The 13,388-nt window shown below is 45.2% G+C and overlaps 1 protein-coding gene across 2 annotated transcripts in view; it reads left to right on the forward strand.

Moving 5' to 3' along the window:
- Positions 1-13,388, forward strand: part of Rftn1 (raftlin, lipid raft linker 1) — a 201,752-nt gene that overhangs the window by 145,403 nt on the left and 42,961 nt on the right. For both annotated transcript variants that reach the window (XM_047532384.1, XM_047532383.1), the window contains exons 6-7: positions 1,419-1,622; positions 11,934-12,049. In XM_047532384.1, coding sequence (XP_047388340.1) covers positions 1,419-1,622; positions 11,934-12,049 — 320 coding nt within the window. The remainder of the gene's footprint in view (positions 1-1,418; positions 1,623-11,933; positions 12,050-13,388) is intronic.

Raw genomic sequence — 13,388 nt, forward strand, 5'->3', positions numbered from 1 at the left:
AAGATAGGTATTGGTTCTCTTGGATGGACAGCTTGAAATGACCTTCCTGTTCATTAGCTGTTGCTGATAAGTCTCATTGGCCCAGAGAACGCCACTGAGGCTTACTCAGATGTGACTGTGAGAAGACCTCCTTTGTCCCAGAATACAGTACCTATATGAGAAACTTTTAGATGTTACATGGATTACTATATTTTGTATTAATGAGCCTTGTTATTCCTCTTATTTATGGCAAATGGTAGAGGTTTGCCTTTATGGTCATGTAGCAAATTTTCCTTTGAAAATGCAGTTATTTAAATAATGGAAAGTACACCAATTTAAGAAAATAATAATCCAACCAGTATTTGGATACCACAGAAATTGTGAAATACTACAGTTTGGGAAACAGCATCCCACAATGTAGGTCTAGGTATCCCATGTGGGGAACATGAATGTCCTTTGTCCTTTTTGCTAATGTCAGCCATTGTTTATGACCTTTAAATTTTTTCTTTGATAGAAGACTGGGGATTTTCTTAAGATTCCAAAAGATATTTTTGGAAACCAAAGCATATTCTTGAGAAGCCTATGTAAGCAAAGCTTTCTAAGCTGGGTCAACTCTGATTGCTTGTCTAAATGAGTATTGCAAAAATAGACCTTCAGAGTTAGGTTGAAATTGCAGATTTTTGCTCTGGGAGGCAGCTACTGCTAACTCATACCTGGCAGCATGTACAGCAGGCATAGATCAGCTGGGTGGTAGTGACTATTGATTTCTGAAGAACTGAGCTATAAATGAAAGAATGGAAAGCTCAGAGCCTCACTCCCAGAGCCTGCTGGGCTGAGTGAGCTGATCTGCCACTGCAGACAGGAACCCTCATTACGGGCGCATATTTATTTTTACATATCGATGTATTTTTGATGTACTTGATTAAGTATTATGGGCTAGGCCCCAGGAAACACCACTGTAGTCTATAAATAGTTCAGGGGTGGACAAAGTTCCTGGAATTAGAGCAGTGTGTTTATTTTTATGTGAATCTCTACATTTGCTTTTTTTTTTTTTTTTTTTTTTTTTAAATAAAAGTCCATATCTCACTCAGGTATGTCTGTTTTCACTTCCAACATGTCTTTGTATGTATTTCTAGAAATTTCTGCTCTATCTCCTAACTGTACAAACTAATCGCAGATATTAATTCATTATACTCCAGATTCGAAACCTAAGTCCCCCATCTGAAGCCTAGCCTTTGAGGCCCATGTCACTTGACATGGCCCAGCCACAACTTACTACTTGGAATCAAGTTTTATTACTTGGCAACAGTGCAGCCTCATAGATTTCACTGTTGGTATCCTTTCTTTAGGCTCCTGAGAGATTTCGCTAAACCTACCGAGGCAGATTTCTATCACTGGTTGACCTCTTCTTTCCCCACCCTCTTTACAAATCTCAACAGAAATGGAGATCTTTGCCCTTTTCAACAAACCCAAGAACCATCAGAAGTGCCGGCAATACTATCCTGTCACTATTCCTCTCCGGGTCTCCAAAAATGGCCAGACGGTGAGCAGTTTGGATGCCAACTGGTTGGAGCACATGAGTGACCACTTCCGGAAAGGAGGAGTGCTGGTGAATGCAGTCTTCCACCTTGGAATGGCGAATGGTAAGGAATCCACCACAGTTGGGTGGTCCTTAAGAATTCTGCTTCTAAATTTTATAAGCTTAACCTGTCTTTGGAGCCTGCTCCATTTAGAAAGCTGTTCATTCAGCCAATAAACTTGCAGCATTTGATTTCTAATTAACACATCTTGAGCAGCTCCCACGAAGTCAGTGACCTGAGCAGGAGTCAGCCAGGTATCTTTGGAAATGGGGGAGGTGTGGAGGTGGGATTCTGTTTCAATGAAGATGGCCTCTGTTTCTGTTGCTTTTAAGAGATTTTTAAAAAAAGATGACTCCCTGGGATTGTTAATTACCCCATGGGATCATGCCACGCCAGAGTGTGAATTGTTTGCAGATGCTATTACAGTTTGAAGTAGCAGCGGCACCTTGGAATTGACGGCAGAGAAACAAATGGCACCGCCTAGTTTCTGTAAGCTACACACACAGTGTCTGGGTGTCATGGCACCTGAACCCCTCCCCGGGAGTGGGTTATCTCTGGGGAGTTGCTGCATGGAATAGTACTATGAACGTCAGCTTCCAAGGTGGGAAGGAAGTCTGCCCACAGTGGGAAAAGGTGTCAAGAAAAGAATGTGCTTCGGGTTAACATGAAGGCGAGTTAAGTCTCCAGGGTGTGTTGAAGCTGGGAGGCAATTTGGAGAGTGGGCCTACCTGCCAGCATGTGCAGATCCTGAGGACTACCAGTCAGCAGGGTTCCTAAGCAAGCGAAGCGTCACACCAAAGTTGTTGATTCCAGCAAAACCTGGCAGGGGGCATCAACCGTACCACAGTTTTCTCTCTCAAGAATTAACAGAGTCAGGAATGGAGTTTGGATTCCATATTATTGGCAATCCTTGAAATGCCAACAGGCATCCTTAGAATAGAGATGCTATTCTTAATTCTGAATGTACATATTTGAATCATTCAATGCCTCAGAAGATGACACAGCACTAATAGGTCTTAGTTTGGATGCAATCCCTTGTTACTCTCTAAATATCCACGTCCAATCTCAACATGTCATAGTAGCAGCAGGCACTGCGTAGTGCACTGGGCCATAGCCATTTGTTATAATGGATGAATGACATAAGGAAGGCGATCAGCTCACTAAGAATACAGTCAGACTAATGCTGTCCAATAGAACTTTCTCTGATGGTGGAACGTTTTATATTGTGTTATCCAGTGTGGCAGCCCGTCTATGGGCTCTGAGTACTTGAAATTTATTTCATTTTCACAAATTGAACCATATGTGACTAGTGTATTGGACAGTGCAGTTCTAGAGTATATGTTTCATGGATGCAACTGAATTAACCTCTGTTCCCTGGCAGCAAGGTTGATAACCTATCTGTGCACAAGGAAACCCTCCATGGTGATGGTGCCTGCAGGGGCTCTTGTCTGTTTGGCGAGAGGCACCATAGAATAGAGGGGCAGCACGCTTTATTCCTAAATATCGGGCTCTTTGCCCGATATTTCCTGCAGGGACTCCTGTCACTCATCTTAGGTTGGGGCAATAGCAGCTTTTTTATCTTAGTGCCCCTAGAAGTTCTCTGTGACTGTGTAGAGCTTTACATTTCTCCCTGGGCACATGATGGCTCGTTTCTTAAGGATGCGCTGGCAGTAGCAGCAGCATAGGATGCCCCTGGTAATTTTATCTCCTCTTAGGAGATTGGTGCATCCAAACGGAAGTTTTCTCTGTCTGAATATGTCAGGGGCAAGCCGAACCCCCCAGGGAGAACACCTTGAAATTTCACAAAGCCGTTGAGTGTCTCTCACCATTATGGTTTTGGCAGTCAAGGCTGAGTTCACCTCCTCTCCCCCTCTTTCCATCCATGCATCCAAAAGCACAGAGAATTTGTACAGCTTTTTCTTCAGATTTGCCTTCGGCGTGTGAAAGGCTGTTATAGCCTCCCTTGGCTCTAGCTGCGTTAAAGGCAGCCTTCCTGCCTTGAAGACAGAACGTGAAACGTCCCCTGGCAAGTGCAACCGTGAAGTCCTCCGCTGAGCCCGAGGCATCTGCAGCGTCTAGTCTAGCGCCACGGGCAGTGGCTCAGCTTCATCACAGCCAGGGTTGAAAAGCCTCTGAACCGAGTTCATTGAAACCCACACTGGCTTGAGATGTGATTTTCCCGGTGTGTTTCTGCTGGGAGGACCGTGTGAATCGGGGTGATGTTAGTGGGTTAAGGCTTTTCTGCTCTGGGAAAGCCCAGGGTTTCTGTTGCAGGGAAGAAATGGGCATATGTTCTTTTCCCAGAATTTAAAAAAAAAAAAAAAGGCAAACTAATCATAATCATGAAAGGAACCTATTTCTAAGAGGTAATTAGTATCCTTACTAATAAACCTGGCAGAGCTAGATGCACCTTCAAGCTGTTTGCCACCTGGGAAAGTATCATTCATGACTCTTAAAAGGGTATTTATAGTCTAAAATCATAAAAGTTATACTCCAGAGTCACAAAACTCATGAGAACTTTATCCAGATCACCCAGTTCAGACTCCAGCTTCTGTTTTCACACCTCCAAGGACATGGAAACACCCGTACCTTCCCCAGGTTTGGGCTTCTGCTGGTGGTTTCCAGGACTCCTCTCCCAGGGTTGGGCCGGTGTCTCTGGCTGGGGAGGCCCCACCCTGAGCCCTGCCAGCTCCAGGCACAGCAGAGAGCACAGTGAGAGGACCTGGGCCTGCAGGACTCAGTGCTGGTACTGCTCCAGGTGTTTCTAACAGCACCTCATTCAGTCCTCAGTCCAGTGGAATACAGCATAGATGTGGAAACTGAGGCACAGAGACATTATGTCATTGTCAAGGTTGCAAGCTGGTAAGAACATGGCCAGGCAGTGAGAGGAAGGAAGAGTGAGGCCAGGGGAGGAGAGAGGTGGCTATGTGGTGGGAGGTTGAGGCCACCAACAGGGTCATGGGTGGCCTGCCGATGGGGAGAGGAAGGCTCATAGGTCGCCATTAGGGAACAGCAGGAATGAGCCCAGGGACCACATGGCAGAGCAGACAGCAGCCTCAGGAGCCCCCCATACAGTGAGGCGAAGGCCAGAGTCTGTATTTCTAGGGACGGGGAGGGACCCTCCTGACCGGGCTCTTTATGAGGAGTGGGAGAGGCCCCACCCAAAGGCCTGGCTGGGAGGCTCTTTCCTCACCAAGGGCTTCACCAAGTCCCTGCTGCCATCACCGGCCACAGAGCTGGCTGCCACCTTCATCTCTCCCTGCCCTGCCTTGGCCCCTTCTGTCACCTGCCCTGCATTCCTTACTCTGCCCTCACCCATCTCCACCTTCACTCTGCTCCCCTGGCCTTCTCCCTGCCCCTGCCCTGCCCTCCTCCTGTCCTTGCCCTTTCTTACCCTGGTGGTCCTTCCTCTCTTTGTTTCAAAAAATGCCTTTTATTGCTGATTGTCCAAACCAGAATCCAGTCCCGCAACACATGCTGCACAAGATGACCCTGTCCTCACATCTCTCTTCACCTGGGAGCGTCCTTTTCTCTGCCCCTGCTTGCTTCAGAGGAAGCTAGCCTCATATCCTGCAGAATGTCCTGCATTAGATCTGTCTGGATCAGTGCCTCGTGGGGTCCTTAATCACCTTTTTTTTTTTTTTTTTTTTTTTTTTTAACCAGGGATGGAACTCAGGGGTACTTAACAACTGAGCCACATCCCCAGCTACTTTTGTATTTCATTTAGAGACAGGGTCTCACTGAGTTTCTTAGTGCCTCATGTTGCTGAGGCTGGCTTTGAACTCAAGATCCTCCTGCCTCAGCCCCCTGAGCTGCTGGGATTATAGGTGTGTGCCACCATGCCCAGCTATTGTCATTTTTTTTTTTTTTTGGCCACTATTTCCTTTAAACAGAAGTTAGTTCTACAACCTTGATAAATGAAAATCTGACTAGAGTACATTCCCAGTGATCTGCATGTTGTGTGACACAGGGGTCACATTATGCCCATGTCTCTCCATTCCAACCCCCACTACATCATCCTGGAGAATTCCCTGATGTCCCAGCTTCATCTAAATCCAAGTGGCACTGTGTATTTACCCCACATTTTCTGACACCTAGCATATCCTACAGACGTTAAAAAAAATGCATATTTCAAATTTTAAAGACAGAGAAACATATATTTTATACAGTCATGCTTGCAATTCCCTGGGCCACTCTTAGCATCTCAGTGCCTGAACACCCTAACACCAAGGCAGAGGGTACAGTGCAATGGCCAGAGAGCACCAGCTCCATGACTAGAAATCTAGTCTGTCTGTCCATCACCTGCATCTGGCTCATTTTAGTAGTAGCTCAATAAATGTTTCTTAGTTGTCACAAGAGCACAGGCTTTGGGATCAAACCAACCACATTTCAGATCTAGTTTGACCCTTGCATTCCATTTGAACATGGTCAAATTATTTAAGTTTCATCATCTCCCTTTTCTCATCTAAAAGGGAATGATGATGCTTGCAGAAATTTTAGGAGGATTCTATGAGAAGCCATGAACCCAGGTGGGCAGAGAGCCTCACATTCAGCCAGAAATACTCTAGTCAGTTTCATGACACTGAAACTTACAGGCTAATCCCTGCTGTCACTGAAGAAGAGTAACACCTTCTCTAGATGCTTCAGCATTTCAAAATGAGAATCCTAAAGGCACGCAGGCCTGGAGCAGCAGTGGGGGGTTCAAGAGGTAAGAGAAGGCAGCAGCCTGCTCGTTCTTCAGTTAATGGAGCACATTAGTAGTAGCATGATTGGATAGCAACATGCCACAGTTGTCCCAGATTGGTTGGCCAGTGATTAGGTTTGCACTGGATTGCACCTCGGCATGACCACATGTGCAATTATGGCTCTGTGGTTGGCCAGTGCCATTCCTGGAATCACAGTACTGAGAACATTATGCAGTTTCCAGTGGGGAACAGGGCCCTGAGAGCAAGGAATCCACGATCCTGCTCCCCAGTGTGGACAGTTTGTCCAGCTTCGCCTGTTAAAAGGAGAATAATAACATTTGTTTGTAAACCTGCAAAAGTAGACCGAATACATTGACTGCTTGCCCTGGCGTGCACATTCCAGGTTACACTCTGGAGAGCAACACAAGGGTCCAGCTTGATGGGCAGAGTCTTCACGCCTATGGGAGAGAGTGGTTGCCTCATAGACCTTACCTCTTGAGATAGCATGGCAGATCTTCTTTTCCCACATCCTTCTTGTAAATCATAAGCTTGGAATGTCAAGGTGGCCTTTTGCCAAAAGATCAGCATCAAATATTTATACAATACCAGAGCAAATAGCTTTTTGTGCACAGTAGGGGAGCATCTTTACTTTAATAAAAAATGCAGTGATAATGGAATGTTTTCCATAGACGGAGGGCAGTTTAACCTTTCTACATCGGGAGGCTTCACTCTCAGATAGACCTATTTATACCCAACTCGGTGCACATTTCAGAGAGGCTGAGCCGTGAAGGTAATGAGGACATGGGGAGTGGACAGGGCCGTCAAAACAAGGGGCTCTTTAAAAGCCTGGCTGTCTGCTCTCTGTGGTTCATTGACTTTTTTGCTGTTACAGATGACCAAATTTTGACAGCTGTTCTGAACTTGCTTCTTAGCCAAGCAGGTGAATCAGCATTTTGGAATTGGTGAGCAGAGCCTGGGTGGAGGGGTGGGAGGCAGGCAGTGCACAGAGCAGATGGTGAATGAGGACCCACACAGCCCCCTTCCTAGGCCTGGAACTTGGGAGGAAGGAGGGGAAGCCAGGCAGGAGGCAGAGAGGAAGTCTGGATGGACTGTAAGTGACCCCTTCCTCTTCCTGGTCCCAACTCTGCTGCACTCAGCTGTTGGCAGGTGAAAGCCCATTATGTTATTTATGTTGAACTGGGCACTTTAGTACTTAAAGCACGTGGTAGGCACGCCTAGGGGACTTGAGGTCCTCCATTGAGGAGATGTGTGTGTAGAAGCTTTGGAGATTAGATTACTATCATCCCTTGGTATCTACAGAGGCTTGGTTCCAGAACCACCCTTCAGATGCCAAAATTTGTGGACGGAGGCTCAGGTGCCTACTCTAAAATGGCTGATAATCTACATACATCCTCTTGTATACTTTAAGTCATCCCTGGATTACTTATAACATCTAATATAATGTGCATGTTATGTAAATAGTTGTATTGTTTAGGGAATTAGGAGAAGGGGAAAAGTGTATACCTGTTCATTACAACCTTTTCAACTTGATCTGTAGTGGTTGAATCCATGGCTGTGGAACCTGCAGATCGAGGGGCTGACTATAACACATTATTGTAGAAGCCTCGAGGAAATATGTGTTATGTTGATTTGATCCCAAAGGAATTACTGAGTGTTCTGGTCCCAAACATCCCCAGGTCAGGACTGGGATGCTTTATTTAAAGGGGTTTATTCAGGCAACCCTGTTGTGACAGAGGCTCCAACTCTGGAGTATTGCTGAGAGTTTTGACTAAGCTGCTTGTCCTGGACCCTGAAATACTTGTCATATGGTCATCTGAGGAGTGGCTCTTTCTCCCAGGTCACCTATAAAAACCATCCCAGGAGGCTTGTGAACTAACACTTGGGGGAATCTATTCTGTGAAGCAGATGAAAGAGGCAAGCTTACATTTGCTGAGGCTATTTAATAACAGACTCTCCAAATAGGAAATAAGAAACTGGTGCATGGCATTGCTTTGCCCATAGGGATTTTACTGGAAATGGAACGTTTTCTTACCAGCTTGAGTTATTATCTGGATAAGGCTTCTATGCTCCAGGAAACACCCTCATTGCCATGGTTTATTAGGTTGTTCAGGATTCTGTGTCGTTCTGGAATAAAGACTATCCCTATCCCCCAGGCTGAGGAGAGCACACTGGTCTCATATAGGTTGGGCACTGTTATCAGTCAGCTGTTGCCACAATAATGCTGTGTAACAATCCGCTTCAGAACTCACTGGTGTAGAGAGTAGGGGTTTATCCCCCTGGATTTTCTGGTTAGCCTGAGCTGCTTTGTTGGCAGCCCTGATGATCTCAGATAGGCACACTCACAGATCTGTAGTTCAACTAATACAAGCCGGCACCTTTGGGGCAGCTCTACTTCATGTGTTGTTTATCTTCCGGGAACTAACTGGTTTTCACAGTGGTAGCAGAGACGTGGGAGATCAAGCTAAACCACACGCATGCTCTTCTAGCCTCTGTATCTCACCCGCTTGCATCCCATAGGTCAACCAAGCCACATGGATAAACCCCTTATTCACTCTTCTCCCCATCAGTCATTTCAGTGTTGATGTCCCTCATGATTCTGTGGTTCATCGGTCCTTGGCTGCTTTCTACTCTGCTTTTACATGAAGGCTGCTCCCTCCTCTTCCTGGGTCTCCAACCCTGCAGATCCATACCCCTTACTTGCTTAATTCAGTTCCTGTTTCTACTCAGAACGGAAAGCCCTAACCTGAGCACACCTTTCAGAAAGAAGTAGTCACTGGCACCCCTCCACCTTGGCTCTCCTTGTAGCTCACTATTCCTATAGCACTGTCGCTTCTGAGGTTCTGCTCTTGTCTCCCTTCTCCATGGCAAGGTAAGCTCTGTGGTGACAGGGACTTTATCTTGCTGCTTCAGAGATCTCCAGTGACCACAGAGAGCTCAGCACATAATGGTGGTCAGGAGGTGTCAGAATGAACCAGCCAGTAGCCAGAAGGTCACTTGGGGTGAGCTTGAGTGTTTCCAGGAACATGTTGCTTACCCTTTTGAGGCCCAATCTTCCATTTCTAGACTTAACTCTAAGGAAGGTCCTCTCCGCTTAGATGGTGTCCCCATTGTTTCTGCAGTGTTTGGAATCTAATTCTGCTTTCCAGAGCTGCACAGGAGTGCTGTCCATTTACTTTGCCACACCTGTCTGACTCTTAGATTAACGCTGCAGAGGAGGATAATGAGAAAATTCAAATTATACCTGATTCCACCACTCGCACCTATTTCTAGGATCTTCTGTATGTTCTTAAAGTTTATTTGTCTGGACATTTTTAACATAAAAATTCACATTTTTAACATAAAAAATATGAACTCTACTCAGCTCATACTGCAATTTCATATCCTGTTTTCTTTCCCCCATAATATTGTATGTGAAGCATTCTCCTGAAAGATTAAATTCCCAGGGTATTTTGGGGAAAACAGTATAGTATTTGTTTGGAAATATGATTTATTTAGCTATTTTTCCATGATTGAATATTTGGATTATTGCACATTTCGATTAAGTTTTTAAGTAATTTTATAAAAGATGACTGTAGATAATTATTTGATGGCACTGGTGATTATTGCCTCAGGACAAGCTAAAAGAGGTAGGATTTCTGGGTCAAATTTTGTGGTAGGCACTTCAGACATTATTAAATTGCCCTCTAAAAAGATGGTACAGTCAAAATTCCCTTATCCCCTTATTTTTCCATATTCACATACCTCTACTCATAGTGAGAATTCTCTTTTCAAACTTTGCTGATTTGAGGGGAAAAAAAAAAAGAGTTTGAGGTTTTCTTCCCAATATTTGCTAGCTATGGAGAGAGAATTAAATAATTGTTAGTTCATAGTCTTTGCCTGTTTCTAATATTTTAATTATAGATCTGTAAACACTTTATATATGAAGAATGTTAAGCTTAGCCTCATATTAATTTTTGTTATGCTTGTAAATGATTTTCTCCTGTTGATGACCTTTTCATTTTGTTTATGGGAGTCTGTAGGAAGACACACTACAGATAGTTGAGTGTTCACATTTGTCATTTGTGTGTGAGACACTTCTGGAAAATACAGTTCTAGGAACTCCAGTGTGATTTAGGGAACTTTCTGAATTTGTCTCCCTTCCCTCTCTGCCAAAAAAAAAAAAAAAAAAAAAAAAAAAAAAAAAAAAAAAAGTCACATTAATATGGATTTCTTCTATTAAAAATTGTCCTTTGAAAATAGTATATTGTTGAAACAGGCACTGTTTTATTTGTATTAGTCAACTAGAGTCACCATAGTAAAATACCACAGACTGGGTGGCTTATAAAGTAAATAGATGTCTATTTTCTCCCATTTCTGGAGAATGGATGCCCACAATCAAGGTGCCAGCAGGGTTGGTTTCTGGTGAGGGTTCTCTTTTTGGCTTTCAGGCAGTTGCCATCTTGCTGAGTCCTTACATGGCCAAGGGTATACACCCAGGGTGGGGGACTAGGAGAGATCTCTGGTGTGTGAGTGTTTGTCTGTCTCTCTTTCCAGGGACACCAGTCCATTTGGATTGGGGTCACACACCTTAAGGCCTCATTGAACATTAATGACCCTTAAAGGCCCTATCTTCAAATATGTTCACATTGGAGGTTGGGACTTCAACTTACCAATGTGGACAGGATACAGTTCAGCCCATAAAGTATGATGGAGCAGTGTTGGTAGACTCTAGAGGCTAGGAGGAAGTATCTGTCCACAACCCCATTTCACAGATGAGAAGCCAAGCTCCTGAGAGGGCCACAGAACTTTCCTTGAAAGAGCCTGGACCCAGACCATGGGCTTCTAAATCTGCCCTTTTTTCCACAATCTTATCTAAATGAATCTAGGACATCTAGGAACCTGAACATAGAAAGGACAGAAGAGGCTTCCCTTTGTATCCTCTGCAGGGACAGGACCCTGTTCTATTTTTCTTTAAACCCCCATTGCCCATGACCGTCTCTGTGTGTTTAATATGTGGTTGTTGAATTGTACAGAACTCAGAACCCAATGCCTTGACCAGAGCAATTGCTCAAGGAAAGGTTTTCAGTGGTCAGTCATTTAGATCCACCCCCCCCCCGACCTCCCCCACCTGATTCCACCTCTTGACAAGAGCTGCCTGAAATGTCATGGATACAACAGCCACATCATGTGAGTCTCCTAGAATCAACGCTTCTCGAAGGCTCCCGACAGGCTCAGATCTTGTTGCATCTACCCCTCCTTAAAAAAAAAAAAAAAAAAAAATCCCCCTCACCTAAATATAGTTTTCTTCTTAAAAAAAAAAAAAAAAAAAAAAGATGCCTCCAAATGGACGTGTTTTACCCTGGATAAGTTCTCCCCAGCGCATCCTGACGCTGGAGTGTGAAAAGGAAGGTAAACGCGTGAAATCAATGGTGATTGCTAACAATGAAATGTGGGCTCATAAAATCAAGGATATTATTCAAAACTGCGAGGTAAATTAGTCTCATTCATTCTGATGGGGCTAGACTCTATGGCTGTGTGTGCCTTCTTTAATTAACATGCTGAAAAGATGTTCTGATTGGGATTATTAATGAATGCAGTGAAAATTTTGCTGCTTGTAAGGCTTCTGCCACAGACGGCTTACACAGCCCCCCTGGTTTTTTTTTTTTTTTTTTTTTTTTCTTTTCCACAGATTCCTTACCCGGCTTGACAGATGGAGTATTCATCTTTGAAGCTGTTTCCACAGAAGATAGCAAAACCATACAGGGCTATGATGCTATTGTTGTTGAACAATGGACGGTCCTGGAAGTAAGTGTGGGGCTGGCAGCGGGCGCTTCTTTTGTTTGGGCGGCGATTGTTTTATCTGCTTGCTCCATGCAACTGACAGACCAACTGATGGTGGGGCTCAGCTGTGGCTCTGGTCTGAAATGGAGCTCACCTGGGTAAACACTATGAGGACCCCCTTAGTCCTCCCAGGCCTCCCCGCCCAGGTAGGGGTGGGCCTCACTAGTCCCATTCTGCAAAATTAACTATGTTGCATGTGCCAGACTGTCAGGTAGAAAGAGTCGTCTTTCATTAATTTGCACATCACTGAAAACTCTACGTGACATAATGAGGGAAGTGTATAGTTTGTGGCCTCCGTAATAATAAGAGCAATGCTGTTTTTGGAGCTACAGTTCCTGGCCTCCCTCTGCCAGCCATCCCTAGAAGAGACTTCTGCCCAGGAGCTGGCTTAATCCTCATGATAAACCTATAAGATATGTGCTGTGATCGCCCCAGTGTTACAGTTAGGAAACTGAGGCACAGAGAGATGAAGTCCCACACCCAAGGTTTATGCATTCAGTGTCGCATTATGTATCTGAGAAATGATGAACCGTGAGGCCACCAAATAGCCATGGGCAGAGGAATTCCTCTGGCCACGGTCCTCTGGTGCATTGAAGGAGCTGACCGACTTCTAAGATTCGCTGACCTTTGTCCAGCTATGAAGTGCAGAAGTTGTAAACCAGTCTTGTGCATACAGCATCTGGGATGTAAAGGGAATCTTTGGACATCAAGGACTGATTTCTGAATGCCCTGAGGGCCCAGGGTTGGTACTACCCCAGGGCTCTCCAGGCCAGAGTGAGACAGAGGTGGATGTAGCTCTTTGTGGGGCACACAGGCCCCCAGACAGCTAGTGCTGGCCACACCGGCTGTCTCTGCCATGCCTGCAGCCTTGAGGCAGTCCCTGGTGCCTGGTTAGTGGGTAGAAATTAGATGCCCCCAGGCCACTGCTACTCAACCTTTAAGCCACAGCAGTTCCCAGGGGGTGTGAAGTGAGGAGCTGGGCTGCTGAGGCCAAGCCTCATTCCAGCAGTGATGGGGAATAATTGTTTGTAGTGTGCCAACTGTGAGGACACAGAGAAGCTGGAATAATCAAAAACAAGCCTTGTGACGTCCACAGCATCCAGGGCCCGTTGGTAGAGGGGCCAGAAGTCCTGAGGGTGTATGTTGTAAAGGAAATCAGAAATCAGGTGATGAGCTGGTTTTCAATCAGGCTCCGTCAGTGACTCTCATGAGACCCTCGTGCCCCAGACTCTCTCCGGCCTCTGAGCCCCTAACTGGAATTGGAGTCTGGAGGAAGCGAGGCCCAGTCCAGAATGCAGGGCCC

This window comes from Sciurus carolinensis, chromosome 17, assembly GCF_902686445.1.
Source record: "Sciurus carolinensis chromosome 17, mSciCar1.2, whole genome shotgun sequence".
NCBI classification, from domain to species: Eukaryota; Metazoa; Chordata; class Mammalia; order Rodentia; family Sciuridae; genus Sciurus; species Sciurus carolinensis.